We start from the raw sequence: 16,949 nt of genomic DNA on the forward strand, positions 1-16,949 counted from the left end.
GTACTTTTCATAGATTTTCTGCAGAAAAACAGCAATAAAATAATGTGATGACCAAGATTTCTTTGAATCTTTTTTGTAGCCCGGTAAATGGCTTTTGTGTATACTTTGTATGTGTTCACAAAGTGAAAGTGCTTTGTGAATTTGGTTACTATTTTGTACAGGAATTATCTCATAGCAAGTGTTAGTAAGCCTAAGTATTCTGATCTCTAATTTTACTGTAAAAAAGGGAAAGAGATGAACTCTTAAGAAAGTACTTCATATTTTTTCCCCAACTCTTCTTCATTTTCTACCACAAACATCTAAGTTATCTTTACCAGAAAATCTTTAAAAATTCACAAATTACTTACCATGTAAAAATAGATGATGATGAAATGATTAGAAGATAATTAGGTAATAAGGTAAATAGTTAAGGTCAAGGCAGTTCATTGTTAATCATATTAAATAAGCTTATTCTTACCTTAGATAGTGTGATTCCTTTTCAGATCAGTAGTAATTGAAAAACAGATACATTAAAGCAGTGTGATCTTTCTTATTTGCTCCTTTTTTATATGCATCTCTACTATAGTTATTATCATTTTTATAATTAATCACAAGATAGCATTTCCATTATAAATTCTTACATTTTAATATTCACAGTGTGATGTGGGGCACCTATTCAGTAAATGTTTTTTGGGGTGGTTACTGTGTATCAGACATGATACTGTGTATCATGCCATTAGGATGGTATCATAACAGTGAACTAAAGGTCAGACTATCCTATAATTACAAACTGGAATGTACACTGAAGACTGATGAAAGAAGAATTGCATATGCAGGGTGATTGCATGTGGAATAAGACAGAGTCTAGAGTCAGATAACTTAGATTCAGATCTTACTACCATATCTGGTATTTATGTGACTTTAGGCCAGTGAACTAATGTTCATTTTTTTAACATGAGAATGATAATATTAGCATCTACCTTGTGTGGTTGGTATGGAGATGAAAACAAATTTTTTCATGTAAAAATATTAGCAAAATATGTTGTAGTACTTGTCTTATAGTCTAGTGAAGTCTATCAAATTTTTTGTTTTCCCAGAGTATTACTAGTAAGTATTACATATATATACACCTATTCCCATTTCATGTTCATCTCCAGACCTGAGACCATATCTTATATTTAGTAATATTTCTCATCTAAGCAGTTGGCATAGTGTACTGGCATAGTGAACCCTGAAATGTACAATTGAATGAAACTTAGATGACTTCCCTAGTGATCCTGTGGTTAAGACTCCCAGTGCAGGGGCCATGGGTTCAAGCCCTGCTTAGGGAAGATCCCACATGCCGCATGACCAAAAGAAACCAAAAGAAAGAAAAAAAAAAAAAACCAACAGAAAACTTAGAAATCTAAAGGTACTCCCAAGATAAATCAAAACTGTACTTTATAGGATATCATTGTATGTTTAGTTATATAAGTAATAAAATGGCTAAATACCATCTAGAGGGGGAAAATGTGTTCCTGTTATATTGTTCCCAGGATGTTGGAACAAGAACCCAACAAAACTATTCTCTTTCAGTCTCTGGGAAAAGGAGATAGAGAAAAGATTTAGTTGTAAGAAAATATACAAATGGTGGTTGAGTTTTAACTAACCATACCTCTGGTGGTCGTATCATTTACAGTACAGCCAAGTATACTTCGGGGAGTGAAAGGAGGTGGTATTAGTCACACTGGCATGATAGGTGTAAATTAGAACTTAGATCAGATACGTGTTCTGTCATAACTGTTGTGATAGCGGTATGAAGAATGTATCATGAGAACATAAAGAGGGGTGCTTGCAGGTTAAGGAAAACCTTTACACATCTGAGTAAGACTTCTGAGGAATGAGAATTTCTTCCAAATCAGGTAGGGAAAGAAGGGGCATGCCTGGCTAAAGAATCCCAGTGCCATCTTGCTCTCTCTGTAGTCTTGCCTCTAAACGAATTTTTCCCTCTCAAGAGGTACTTCATGTCCGTCATTCTTCTAAAGTAGCCCTATGAAGCTATTGAATTTTTACTATAATGAATCTAACATTTAAGGAGCTTGTAACTAAACTGATTTACTTGCAGAAGTAATTGATAGGTTTTCCTTGCCCATCTCTATTACAGTATTTATATTTAAAATACAACAGTGATTAAAAGATTATTGTCTGCTTCAGTTGCTTATGAGGAAAAATGATAATTTTCAGTACTGAGGGTAGATATTTCCTGTTCTGCATTCCAGATTGTTACACCAGAACAAATGGATGAAGATTACAAAGGGACAGAGTTTGGCATCAGTATAAAGGGCAATATTCTACTACTCTATCAAAAATAGAATAGGGTCTCCTAAGAAGTTTTTAGTCCCTTTGCGTTAAAGGTAAAAGGAAGGCCGTTTTCCCAGGATGTTATCATTTCGATAGATCTTTTCTCTCCTAAATTATATAACTCTTTGATATTAATAATTGTTAGAATTTCAGAAAATGTTAAATAATTTGCAGCAGTGCTTCCTTACCTTTTGGACCTGTGGGTAAGGGTGAGAAGATGTACTTTCACTGTCCTTGCTGATGGAGGAGACAGATTTGTTGCTGGCTTTTACAAAGGAAATACTAGCTACAGGTATTGCCATGTATTTTTAATCCTTTATGTCTGCTCACAATAAACATAGATAATATTAAGATGTAATTAAGTAATACACATCAGATTTATGTAGTCACATTTAATTTTGTTATTCTTATGCATCCAATTTTTCTAGCTTAATGCTTATTAGCATTTGTTCATGTATATTCACAAATAAATCACAGAAAATATTGTCCAACTCTGCTCCTCATCACTCTGCCATTTTTAAGAAGGCAAATCAAAGGATTTTACTTCAAAAATGAGCAAATCTTGGATCATAAAAGTAATACGCTAAAATATGTAGCCAAAATTCATGAATTTAGACACACTAATGTGTGAATTAAACATTTGTTTGGGCTGGCCGCATAACTTTCACGTAATTGATCCATAAAAATTGTTTTTGTAAGCAGATGATAACTAACTTGAAATATAGTTGCTGCTATTTTCTTGAATATCTGTTATGGGCTAGGCGCTCTGCTAAGTAAGTTGTACCTCACACCTTGAAACAGTGCCTTCAAGGTTAGGTAATTAGTATAATATATTCACTATAACCTTGGGCTTCCCTGATAGCTCAGTTGGTAAAGAATCCACCTGCAATGCAGGAGACCTGGTTCAGTTCCTGGGTCGGGAACATCCACTGGAGAAGGGATAGGCTACCAGTATTCTTGGGCTTCCCTTGTGGCTCAGCTGGTAAAGAACCTGCCTGCAATGAGGGGGACCTGGGTTCGATCCCTGGGTTGGGAAGATCCCTGGAGAAGGGAACGGCTACCCACTCCAGTATTCTGGCCTAGAGAATTACATGGACTGCAGAGTCCATGGGATCCCAAAGAGTTGGACGTGACAGAGCGACTTTCACTTACTTATTCACTATAATCTTAACATTTTATGGAAAAAAACCAAAACGAACTTTTTGGCCAACCCAGTATAAGAAAGTGGTGCCTGTGAGGTTTAATAACTTAGTCAAGGATACATGGTTTGTAGGTGATTAAGCTAGATATCTTTCAAAGCTGTGGTTTTTCCAGTAGTCATGTACAGATACGAGAGTTGGCACATAGAGAAGGCTGAGCACTGAAGAATTGATGCTTTCGAATTATGGTGCAGGAGAAGACTCTTAGTCCCTTGAACTGAAAGATCAAACCAGTCAGTCCTAAAGGAAATCAACCCTGAATATCCATTGGAAGGACTGATGCAGAAGCTGAGAGTCTAATACTTTGGTCACTTGATGCGAAGAGCAGACTCATTGGAAAAGACTCTGATGCTGGAAAAGATTAAAAGCAACAGGAGAGGGGGTTGGCAGAGGATGATATAGATATAGATAGCATCACCACTCAATGGATATAAATTTGAGCAAGTTCAGGAGATAGTGAAGAACAGCAAAGCCTGGCATGCTACAGTCTGTCGGGTCACAAAGAGTCAGACACAATTTAGCAACTAAACAACAGCAGCAGCAAGCTAGATTCAAATCCAGTTCTTTTTTATTTTAGAATTGTTCTATTACTCGCAGATAAATGTATGCCACTAGTATTTGGTCATTAATTTACTCTGTGTACTTGAACCAAAATTTAAAGTATCAATTTTATGCTGTGTATTTATTGACAGGTAAGGATATTATTAATAATATGATTTATCACAGCATATTACAAAGCAGTATATATTGGAAACATTTAAAAATAAATGCATGCTTACTCATGTATATATATATACATCTGTGTATGTATGTATATGTTGATATACGGAGAATTAAGCTAATGGGGGAATGATATATATATATATATATGTATGTGTCTATAGATGTATAGAGATTAAGGTTTCTTTACTGTAGTTTTCTTTTGGTGTTTTTCTGTATATATATTTGTATCTATGTATGCATGTTTGTGCTTAAATAATATTAAATTGCTGAATATTGACTATAGTTATTTCATTACTTCCAGAGAGTCACTGGGAACATGCATAGGACTACAAGTTACACAATAAGAGGAAAAGAGCAACTGTAATTTTAGTGGTTCTTTTGTGTTTTGCTTCCTTGCATTTGAATGGTTGGCCATCATTGCCAGCTAGCCACATTTTTTTTTTTCTCTTTTTTTCTAGCCACATTTTTTTTTTTCTGTCTTTTTTTCTAGCCACATTTTTCCCCCCTCTCTTTTTTCCTTAATGCAACTCTGGGCTAAACTACTGAGCTTCAGGGAAATCCTAGTGGATTATTTCATTTGTGCTTTATACCTTTCACACAGCACAGTTTTTGAGAGGCTGAATTGGAAACATTAACTGAAAGTAGTAAGAAATAAGAGAGGTAAACTCCTCCTTAAATTCTCTCCTCTGTGCACCATCCCCCGCACCCCCAATAAAAAGCCCATTGATCTCAGCTTGCTCCTGTAGTTTTAAGTTCTGACTCTCTAGCATAGGAGTTGACAGTTGACAGCTCATGAGCCAGTGTTATTGAAACATAGCCACATTCATTTACTTACCTATTTTCTCTGTTGCTTTCTTGATTACAACAGAATTGAGGTTACAACAGAACAGACTGTATGGCCTAAAATACTTACTGCCTGGGTCTTTTTAATTAAAATGTTTAGGTACTCCTGATCTAGCACATAAAGAAGAAACCAGGGACTTCTCACTTAACCAGGGAAAATTTACCCTTCTATTTGAAGTTATGGATCCCCATAAGAACATTGTAACATATGAGCATAGGTAGTATTTGATGTTTAAAATGGCCCTAATATTTTTGAATTTGTCTGGGAAGAAATATGAGTTTCTGGAAGGAAACATGTTCTGTCTTTGAGGAAATATGAAGAAACTTTGAAGTTCTTCCATATTCCAGTTCTGTTTGGGGGTTCCTGGTAATTGTATGGGCTTCCCTGGTGGCTCAGATGGTAATTATATATAAGACAAAGGGATGAGGAGGGGAAAGAAGAAGAAAGGCTGATTTGTTTTGATTTGGATTGACAACAACAGTGCATTAAAGTGTAGTCGGTTCATTTTATATCGGTATTTATTAGGCAAACATTTGACACGATATTGGCTTCTGACTACCTGTCAGTTTTCATTTTGTGGCTTTTTTTGTTGTTAATCCTCAATTTTCTTCCAATTGTATGTAAGGTCCAGTAAGAAATGATGTCTCTTGTTCATTGATGTATTATTCCCAGTACCTAAAACAGTACTTGACCATAGTAGGTGTTCAGTTAATACTTCTTGAGTGAGTGAGTTTAGACTTGAGGTTTTATTTTTGTCACAAAATTGTGGCTTTTCAAAAATGTCTGCAATCAGTTTGTACCTAGAAAATAGGCAATAATTAGAAATATGCAAGCCTTTTTGAAAACTATATCTTCAACCTAATCATTGTAAGTATTAGTCCTATCACATATTACATAGCAGAAACTGGGTCCTCACTTTAGTGAAACTGTTTGATGTCTGACTACTCAATTATAAATTGATATAAGTTGGTTAAATTATGTATTTACAGTAGGTGAATTTCACACTGGCTTTTAGTAAACTCTGACTTGCAAACTGCTATAGGTTCTGAATTAGTGCAAGTGTTGTTAAAAATTGTATTATGTTCTCAAATATAGTTAAATCATTTAAAAATCATTGGCTTACTTATAATTTTTCTTTTTCAGTGTCTCCAAACAGGTACCATTTATAACAAAAAGATATTACTAATAGTGATCTATTCATAGTTCCTTGCAGTTTTTTTTTTAATATGAGCTCTGATACCACACAGTGATAAGCTGTTTTCATTCCATGTTTAAGATGAAAGAGTTACTAATTATAAAGACATACCCTAAACCATCTAATATTAGATCAAATTTCATTGGAGTTAAATATATCTAGTATTTGTAGGAAATGTTCTGAAATCAAATGAATGATCTTGTTGTTCAATTGCCCACTTGTGTTCAACTCTTTGGGACTCCATGGACTGCAGCATGCCAGGTCCCTGTCCCTCACCATCTCCCAAAGTTTGCCCAGATTCACATCCATTGCATCTGAGATGCCATCAAGCATCTCATCCTCTGACACCATCTTCTCCTTTTGCCCTCAATCTTTCCCATCATCAAGCACTTTTCCAGTTAGTTGGCTGTTCACATCAGATCAGCAAAATACTGGAGCTTCAGCTTCAGCATCAGTCCTTCTAATGAGTATTAAGGATTGATTTCCCATAAGATTGACTATTTTGGTCTTGTGTCTTAGTCACTGAGTGGTGTCCGACTCTTTGCAACCCCGTGGTTGCAGGCTTCTCCGTCTGTGGGATTTTCTAGCCAAGAATATTGGAGTTTTGTTGCCATTTCCTTCTCCAGTGGATCTTCCTGACCTAGGGATCGAACCTGGGTCTCCTACATTGCAGGCGTAGGCTCTTTACCATATGAGCCACCAGGGAGACCCTGGTGGGGTTTGATCTTAGTATGTAGCAATTTCAAAGCGATTGGAGATAGCTCGGATATGTAATATGCTTAGTGGTTTGACACTAACCAATGTGTGATTGTCATGGCTCACGTTGAGTATAACAGAATGGAGAGAAGCAGATGCAAGCTAAATTTGTAGAAATGTGATGTTTCATTTGCTGAGAAAAACACTTACTCAAAACAAATAGCTCCTTAGTTTATGTTAACAGATTAAAATCTCAAAGGAAAGTCATAACGGGTCTTAAAGTAAAATACCAATAATGTGACAATTTTTTCTTTTTTAGATTGTGCTTTTGTTTAAAGCAAGTAGGATGCTAAATATGTTAATAGAAAAATAACTTGAATATTGACACTGTATCCAAGGGTTGGTAGATTGTCAACCACAGGGCAGTTTCTGGCTTTGGCCTGATTTCGTAAAACAGGTGAACTAAGGGTTGTTTTTGCATTTTAAAAGCTTTTTTTTTTCTCTTTCAGTATTTTAAAGGTGTTCCCTTGTCTTCTCATTTGCTTTGTTTTCCCAGAGAAATTTGTCATTCTTCTCTTTATTTCTCTGTATGTAACTTGTCCTTGTTGTTCAGTCACTAAGTCATGTCCTATTCTTTGAGACCTCATGGACTGTAGCATGCTGGGCTCCTCTGTCTCCACTATTTCCTGGAGTTGCTCAAATTCATGTCTGTTGAGTCTGTGATGCTGTCTAACCATCTTATCCTTTGCCACGCCCTTCTCCTTTTGCCTTCAATCTTTCCCAGAAACAGGGTCTTTTCTAGCGAGTTGGCTCTTCTCATCAGGTGGCCAGAGTATTGGAGCTTCAGTATCAGTCCTTCCAATGAATATTCAGGATTGATTTCCTTTAGGATTGATTGGTGGTCTCCTTGCAGTCCAGGGGACTCAGGAATCTTCTCCTGCACCACAGTTTGAAAGCATCAATTCCGCGCTCAGCCTTCTTTATGGTTCAACTCTCACATCTGTGTATGACTGTTGTAAAAACCATAAATTTGACTATGTGGACTTCTATCAGCAAAGTGATGTCTCAGCTTTTTAATACACTGTCTAGGTTTGTCACAGCTTCCCTTCCAAGGAGCAAGTGTCTTAATTTCATGGCTGCAGTGTTTTTTTTTTTTTTTGCAACCCCATGGACTGTAGCCTACCAGGCTCCTCTGTCCATGGGATTTCCCAGGCAGGAATACTGGAGTGAGTTGCCGTTTCCTTCTCCATGCAGTGTTTTTTTAATCTGGTTGCTTTTAAGATTTCTCCTCTACCAGTGATTTTGAGTAATTTGATTATGGTGTACCTTGGTCTAGTTTTGGTCCTTTTCCTTGTGCTTGGGATTGACTGAACTTCTTGGATTTATTGGCTTACTTTGGTCAAACTTGGAAAGTTTTCATCTATTATTTCTTCAATTAATTCTTCTATTCCAAACTTTTTTCTTTAGGGACTCCGGTTACACATATTGCAATGTTGTTAAGCTGCTTGAATCCCTATAGTTTGCTGATGGTCTTTTCATTTTTCCTTTTTCCCTTTGTGTTATATTTTTGATAATTCTTATTGCTTTGTCTTCAAAATTCACAACTCTTACTTTCTATAAAAGCTATTACGCTTTTTATCTCATCCAGGATATTTACATCTGAGACACTATAGTTTTCATCTCCAGAAATTCAGTTTGAGTGCTTTTTACACTTTTCATGCCTCTCCCTAAGGTTTTGAACACATAGACTACAGTTATAAAAATTGTTTTAATGTCCTTTTCTGCTGATTCTATTAGGTGTTGCAAGAGTAATTGAGGTTTGTCATTTGATATTGGACTTTGCCATTTGATATTGGAATAGTCTTAAATAGTCTTAAATAAATGTGATTATGTTATGCATAATTTTAATGCACATTTCTTGCTTTGGTTTTTTGCTAGTGATTTATTACTTGTTGTTTATATTTTAGACTAGAGAAATGATGTTACACAAAAAGTAAATTTGAGTGATTTTCTTATTCAAGTTCAGCATGGGTCATAAAGCAGCAGAGACAACTTGCAACATCAGTTACACATTTGCCCCAGGAACTGCTAAGGAACGTACAGTGCAGTGGTAGTTCAAGAAGTTTTTCAGAAGACACAAGAGCCTTGAAGACGAGGGGTGCAGTGGCCAGCTGTCGGAAGTTGACAACAACCAATTGAGAGGATCATCGATGCTGATCCTCTTAAAACTACATGAGAAGTTGCCCAAGAACTCAGTATCGACCGTTCTTTGGTTATTTGGCATTGGAAGCAAATTGGAAAGGTGAAAAAGCTTGATAAGTGGGTGCCTAGTCAGCAAACAAAAAAAATGATTTTGAAGTGTCGTCTTCTCCTATATCCTGTGCAACAACTAAGAACCATTTTTTTTTTTTTTTTGGATTGTGATGCATGACTAAAAGTGGGTTTTATATGACAGCCTGCAATTACCAGCCCAGTGGTTGGACCGAGAAGAGGCTCCAAAGCACTTCCCAAAGCCAAACTTAACAGCAGAAAAGGTCATGGTCACCGTTTGTCCATCTGCTGCTGGTTTGATTCACTACAGCTTTTTAAATACCCCTGAGACCATTCTGAGAAGAATGCTCAGCAAATTGATGAGAGAGGCACTGAAGTCTGCAAAGCCTCGAGCTGGCATTGGTGAGCACAAAGGGCCCAATTCTTCTCCATGACAACGTCCGACCACGTCTCAAAACTGATGCTTCAGAAGTTGAACGAATTGGGCTACGAAGTTTTGCCTCATCTGTTGCATTCATCTAACCTCTTGCCAACTGATTCACTTCTTCAAGCATTTTGATAACTTTTTGCATGGAAAATGCTTCCACAACCAGCAGGATGTGGAAAATGCTTTCCAAGAGTTTATCAAATCCTGAAGCATGGGTTTTTGCGCCAAAGGAATAAACAAACTTATTTCTTGTTGACAAAAATGTGTTGATTATAATGGTTCCTATTTTGATTAATAAAGATGTGTTTGAACCTAGTTATAATGATTTAAAATTCACAGCCCCGAACCGCGATTATGTTTGCACCAACCTAATAATATCTGTGTCGGTTCTGGGTAATTTTCAGTTGATTAGTTTTTCTGCTTACTATGAGTCATGTTTTCCTGCTTCTTTGCATGTCTGATGATATTTGGATACTAGTCATTGTAAATTTTGCTTCATTAGATGTTTTCTGTTTTTCTTTTATGGTTATTACTGAGCTTTGGTCTGAGACATTTTAGTTATTTGGAAACAGTTTGATTCTTTCAAGTCTTCCTTTGAAGATTTGTTGTGTGCTGTGTGCTTGGTTACTTCAGTCGTGTCCGACTTTTTGTGACCCCATAGACTGTAGCCTCCCAGGCTCCTCTGTCCATGGAGTTTCTCCAGGCAAGAATACTAGAGTGGGTTGCAATGCCTTCCTCCAGGATCTTCCCAACCCAGGGATCGAACCCAAGTCTCCCACATTATAGGTAGATTCTTTGCCATCTGAGCCACCACGGAAGCCCAAGAATACTGGAGTGGGTAGCCTACCCCTTCTTCAGAGGATCTTCCCAATCCAGGAATCAAAATGGGGCCTCCTGCATGGCAGGCGAATTCTTTACCACCTGAACTGCCAGGGAAGCCCAAAGATTTGTTAGGTAGAATCAAAGAAATGTTTAGTCTGTGCATGATTGTTCTCTACCACTGAGCCAAGACTTTTCTGAATACTCTGTCCAATGCCCCATGCACTGTTAAGGTTTTCAGTATGGCCGTTAGAAACAAGCACTGCTCCCTGTCTTGTGTAAACACTGATGCTCATCCCTTTAATTTTTTCGAGTGATAATTTCCTCATACACATGCACCAGCTATTGCTGTAACGGCTGCACAAAGGGTCCTTTTGCAGACGTTCAGTATTCTCTCTGTACAGTGCGCTGTTCTCTGATGCTCTTTGTTCTCCTTGGACTCTGAGCTGTCTCTTGAACTCAGTTTGCCTGGGTATCTCCTCTCGGCACCAAGGCCTGGAAACACTCTAATGACAGTAAACTGAGGGCAGTTGTAAAGCATTTTTGTTTTCTTTTTCATTTCTCAATGATTATTTTTCTTTACTTCTTAATGTCCAGTGTTTTGAGAACTGTTGTTTTATATGTTTTTTTCAGTTTTTGGGTTGATTCAAATAAGACTGTATGGTTTCTGTTACTACATTATAGCCAGAAGTGAAAGGTGTTCTTGCAGTTGGGGTTGAAATTTTAGAATTAGTGGTTAAATAGTTGCAGGTGATGTAGAGAGTTGGACCACAGGTATAAATGTAGTAGAAAGGTGAAGGTCATTCAGTGAGTCATCCACATAAACTTTGAAGTCTCCTAAGTAGGTAGGTTAGAGACAGAATGTAAGACTTTAAAAAAACCGAGTCAAAGTTGTGAAGTTTTAATACTGCACATTTCATGTGTTTTGTTAGGGAAAATAAAATTATTTTAAAATTATCTTAATCTTTTAAAATTATGTTAAATTATTTTATCTGTTCTAGAACCTTCTGATAACTTAAGGGAGATTCTCCAAAATGTGGCCAAATTGCAAGGAGTATCAAATATGAGAAAGCTAGGCCATCTGAATAACTTCACTAAGGTAAGTAACTTCAGTCTTTACATTATCATCCTAAGTTATTTTTTCCTTATTGTACTTAAAAGATATATCTTAACCACCGTTAACAAGAAATTCTTCAGTATTCCCTCAATATTAGTGTTTCCTTGGCCCTTTCTCATGGATTTTTGTCATATGTTTTTAATTTTAAAAGTATATTTGAATAATGAGAAGTACTTGATGTTTGTTGTCAAATATTTGGTAGATTCAGCAGAGAATAAAGGGAAAAGAAATCACTGAGAAATCAGTAATTCAGTCTCCACTATTAGTCACATAAGGATGTAATTCTGTTGCCTTTTAATATTCATTTTTTGTGGTATCATATGATAAATATGTCAGTACATGAGTATGGTGTGTTGCATTTCATAGATGTAATAATTTCCAGAGAGATATTACCACTTCCTCTCCTTTTCCTGATACTCTCTTCCCATTATCTGGATCTCAGAACTCAACATAAATGTTAGGGCACTTATCCCAAATAAATATTAACCTGATCTCTATTAGCCACCAAGAATTCCCAAGTATTATAGATGGATTGGTATGGTTGGGAGCCTGGTAATGCTGAACAGCCAAATCATGGAAACACTAAAATACCTGTTATTCGAGGTGATGCCACAAATAGAAAATAGAATGCTTCCTTTTGGGAAAATTTACATTTTTACTTTACTAAATATAAATTATTCTATGTTTTATTTTTATATTTTATTGAAGTTTAGTTAATTTACAGCATCATGTTAGTATCAGATGTACAGCATTTGATTCAGATTATATATACTCATTTTCAGATTCTTTTCCCTTATAGGCTGTTACAAATATTGAGTACAGTGCCTTATACATTTTAAATGTAGGAAGAAGTGTTTTAGCTGCTTACTAAAAGTGTGATCCGTAGACCTGCAACATTGGTGTCACCTTGGAGTTTGTTTGATATGGACAATTTTCAACCCCACCCCAGACCTACTGAATGAGAATCTACATTTTAATGACCATCTCAGATGAATTTGGGTGTACATTAAAATTTGAGTCACGCTGTTTTAATCTTTCCAAAATGTTTAATTCTTTGCTACTTGGTAGTTAGACTGTGGCTTGAATTTGATTTTATTTCATACAAATAGAAGGGGTAAGAATATAGTCACTATGTAACAAAATTTTTTTTTCCAGTAAGGTGTTATATAATAAATAAAAAGTAGATTCGTTTTTTTCTTTTCGTAGTTACTGAAATATACATTTATTTTTTTCTTAATGAAACATTCTGGGATTTATTTTTATGTAACATGAGAAAATTATCTTGTATGAGTGAGGACAGTGATTTTTTAAAAAACTTTCAAAAACATTGAATAAGCCCTTTGAAGGGGTTTTCAAAAATGTCCTTGTTGAATGTTTCATTTTTATGAATGTATCAAAAATCTTCAAATATGTTTCTTTAGTGTACTACTCAGGTAATGTCAGGTTTTTAAGACCTAGAGTTATTTCAAGGTTACAAATTGCATCTCCTGATTTTGCTCTATTAAATTTTCCAGTTTTATGTCATCACTCTTCACCCAGGTCTAATAGTAACATGTCTTAGCACTTGCCTTCATTTAACTGTTAAAAACAGTTAATAGAGGTTTATGTCTTGTTTGATCTCCTGGTTCATGTCATAATCAGGTTGACATCTAGTTACGTACTTCCATATCGTTTACAACTGGGATTCTAAAAGAAGAATGAATGTAAGAATGGCAGTGATTTCTGTTATTTCACTTTGGCACCAGAATGGGTCCTTTTTTTGTTCAGTCCTTCAGTCGTGTCCGACTCTTTGCAACCCCATGGACTGCAGCACGCCAGGCATCCCTGTCCTTCACCATCTCCTGGAGCTTGCCCCAACTCATGTCCTTTGAGTTGGTGTTGCCTTGCTTGCCCCAACTCATGTCCATTGAGTTGGTGTTGCCTTCCAACCATCTTGTCCTATGTTGTCCCCTTCTTCTCCTGCTTTCAATCTATCCCAGCATCAGAGTCTTTTCTAATGAATTGGCTTTATGCATCATGTGGCCCAAATATTGGAGTTTCAGCTTCAACTTCAGTCCTTCCCATGAATATTCAGGACTGATTTCCTTTAGGATTGACTGATTTGATCTTCTTGCTGTCCAAGGGACTCTCAAGAGTCTTCTCCAACACCACAGTTTAAAAGCATCAATTCTTCGGCACTCAGCTTTCTTTATGGTTCAACATGACTACTGGGAAAACCATAGCATTTACTAGATGGACCTTTGTCGGTAGAGTAATGTCTTTGCTTTTTAATATGCTGTCATGGTTTGTCATAGCTTCTCTTCCAGGGGGCAAGCATCTTTTAATTTCATGGCTGCAGTCACCATCTGCAGTGATTTTGGAGCCCAAGAAAATAAAGTCTGTCACTATTTCCATTGTTTCTGCATCTGCTTGCCATGAAGTGATGGGACCAGATGCCATGATCTCAGTTTTTTGAATGTTGAACTTAAGCCAGCTTTTTCTCTCTCCTCTTGTACTTTCATAAAGAGGCTCTTTAGTTCCTCTTTGCTTTCTGCCATAAGCGTGGGTGTCATCTGCATATCTGAGGTTAGTGATATTTCTCCTGGCAATCTTGATTCCAGCTTGTGTTTCATCCAGCCCAGCATTTTGCATGATGTACTCTGTGTATAAATAAGCAGGGTGACAATATACAGCCTTGACGTACTCCTTTCCCAATTTGGAACCAGTCCATTGTTCCATGTCCAGTTCTAACGCTTCTTGACCTGCAGGCAGGTTTCTTAGGAGGCAGATAAGGTGGTCTGGTATTCCCATCTCTCTAAGAATTTTTCACAGTGTTTTGTGATCCACATCATCAAAGTCTTTAGTCAGTGAAGCATAAGTAGATTTTTTCTGGAATTCTCTTGCTTTTTCTGTGATCTAGTGGGTGTTGGCAATTCGATCTCTGGTTCCTCTATGCTTTCTAAATCCAGCTTGAACATCTGGAAGTTCCTGGTTCATGTACTGTTGAAGCCTAGCTTGGAGAATGAGTCCTAAAGCGGTGTTAAACTCTAGAGAAGTACAATACAGTAGACACATGTGAGCCACTTTTGTAATTTTAAATTTTCTAGCAGGTCACACTGAAAAAGTAAAAGGAAGTGTGAACTTATTTTTAATAATTTTATTTAATACACTATATCCAACTTATCATTTTATGTAATTAGTATGAAATATCAATGAGATATTTAATATTTTTTCGTACTAAATCTTGGAAGATAAGTGTGTGTGTTTTCAGCTCAGTTCAGTTGCTCAGTCTTGTCCGACTGTTTGCGACCCCGTGGACTGCAGCACGCCAGGCTTCTCTGTCCATCACCAACTTTCAGAGCTGCTCAGACTCATGTCCATCGAGTCAATGATGCCATCCAGACATTCTCATCCTCTGTCATCCCCTTCTCCTCCTGCCTTCAGTCTTTCCCAGCATCAGGGTCTTTTCCAGTGAGTCAGTTCTTCATATCATGTGGCCAAATTATTGGAGCTTCAGATTCAGCATCAGTCCTTCCAGTGACTATTAAGGACTGATTTCCTTTAGGATTGACTGGTTTGATCTCCTTGCAGTCCAAGGGGACTCTCAAGAGTCTTCTCCAACACCACAGTTCAAAAGCATCAATTTTTTGCCGCTCAGCTTTCTTTATGGTCCAACTCTCACATCCATACATGACTACTGGAAAAACCATAGCTTTGACTAGACGGACCTTTGTTGGCAAAGTAATGCCTCTGCTTTTTAATATTCTGTCTAGGTTGGTCATAGCCTTTCCTCCAAGGAGCAAGTGTCTTTCAATTTCATGGCTGCAGTCACCATCTGCAGTGATTTTGGAGCCCAAGAAAATTAAGTATCATTGTTTCCATTGTTTCTGAGTCTGTTTGCCATGAAGTGATGGAACCAGATGCCATGTTCTTAGTTTTTTGAATGTTGAATTTTAAGCCAGCTTTTTCCACTCTTCTTTCACTTTGATCAAGAGGCTGTTTAGTTCCTCTTTGCTTTCTGCCATAAGGGTGATATCATCTGCATATCTGATGTTATTGATATATCTCCTGGCAGTCTTGATTCCAGCTTGTGCTTCATCCAGTCCGGCGTTTCGCATGATGTACTCTGCGTATAAGTTAAATAAGCAGGGTGATAATATACAGCCTTGACATACTCCTTTCCCTGTTTGGAATCAGTCAGTTGTTCCATGTGTGGTCCTGTTGCTTCTTGACCTGCATACAAATTTCTCAGGAGGCAGGTAATGTGGTCTGGTATTCCCATCTTGAAGAGTTTTTCACAGTTTGTTGTGATCCACACAGTCAAAGGCTTTGGCATAGTCAATAAAGCAAAAGTAGATGTTTTTCTGGAACTCTCTTTTTCTATGAGCCAGTGGATGTTGGCAATTTGATCTCTGGTTCTTCTGCCTTTTCTAAATCCAGCTTGAACATCTGGAATTTTTCAGTTCATGTACTGTTGAAGCCTTGCTTGGAGAATTTTGAACATTTGCTAGCGTGTGAGATGAGTGTAGTTGTGCAGAACTTGTGCGGAACATTCTTTGGCATTGTCTCTCTTTGGATTGGAATGAAAACTAACCTTTTCCAGTCCTGTGGCCACTGCTGAGTTTTCCAAATTTGTTGGCATATTGACTGTAGCACTTTCACAGCATCATCTTTTAAGATTTGAAATAGCTCAGCTGGAATTCCATCACCTCCACTAGCTTGCTCATAGTGATGCTTCCTGAGACCCACTTGACTTTGCATTCCAGGATGTCTGGCTCTAGGTGAGCGATCACACCATTTGGTTATCTGGGTCACATAGTTCTTTGCATTAAATGCCATCTCTTCTTAATATCTTATGCTTCTGTTAGGTCCATACCATTTCTGTCCTTTATTGTGCCCCTCTTTACATGAAATGTTCCCTAATTTTCTTGAAGAGATCGCTAGTCTTTGCCATTCTGTTGTTTTCCTCTATTTCTTTGCATTGATCACTGAGAAAGGCTTTCTTATCTCTCCTTGCTATTCTTTGGAACTCTGCATTCAGATGGGAATATCTTGCTTTTTCTCCTTTGTCTTTAGCGTCTCTTTTCTCAGCTATTTGTAAGGCCTCCTCAGACAACTATTTTGCCTTTTTTGGATTCCTTTTTCTTGGGGATGGTCTTGATCACTGTCTCCTGTAAAATGTCACAAACCTCTGTCCATAGTTCTTCAGACACTCTATCTATTAGATCTAATCCTTTGAATCTATTTGTCACTTCCACTGTAGAATCGTAAGGGATTTTATTTAGGTTATACCCGAATGTCTAGTGGTTTTCCCTACTTTCTTTAAGTCTGAATTTTGCAATAAGGATTTTATGATCTGA

General features: G+C 37.1%; 1 protein-coding gene across 3 annotated transcripts in view; it reads left to right on the forward strand.

Annotated features, from left to right (window-relative positions):
• Positions 1-16,949, forward strand: part of RICTOR (RPTOR independent companion of MTOR complex 2) — a 126,800-nt gene that overhangs the window by 23,205 nt on the left and 86,646 nt on the right. For all 3 annotated transcript variants that reach the window (XM_043887183.1, XM_043887185.1, XM_043887186.1), the window contains one exon: positions 11,495-11,592. In XM_043887183.1, the coding sequence (XP_043743118.1) occupies positions 11,495-11,592 (98 nt within the window). The remainder of the gene's footprint in view (positions 1-11,494; positions 11,593-16,949) is intronic.

This window comes from Cervus elaphus, chromosome 25, assembly GCF_910594005.1.
Source record: "Cervus elaphus chromosome 25, mCerEla1.1, whole genome shotgun sequence".
In the NCBI taxonomy this organism is placed as follows: domain Eukaryota; kingdom Metazoa; phylum Chordata; class Mammalia; order Artiodactyla; family Cervidae; genus Cervus; species Cervus elaphus.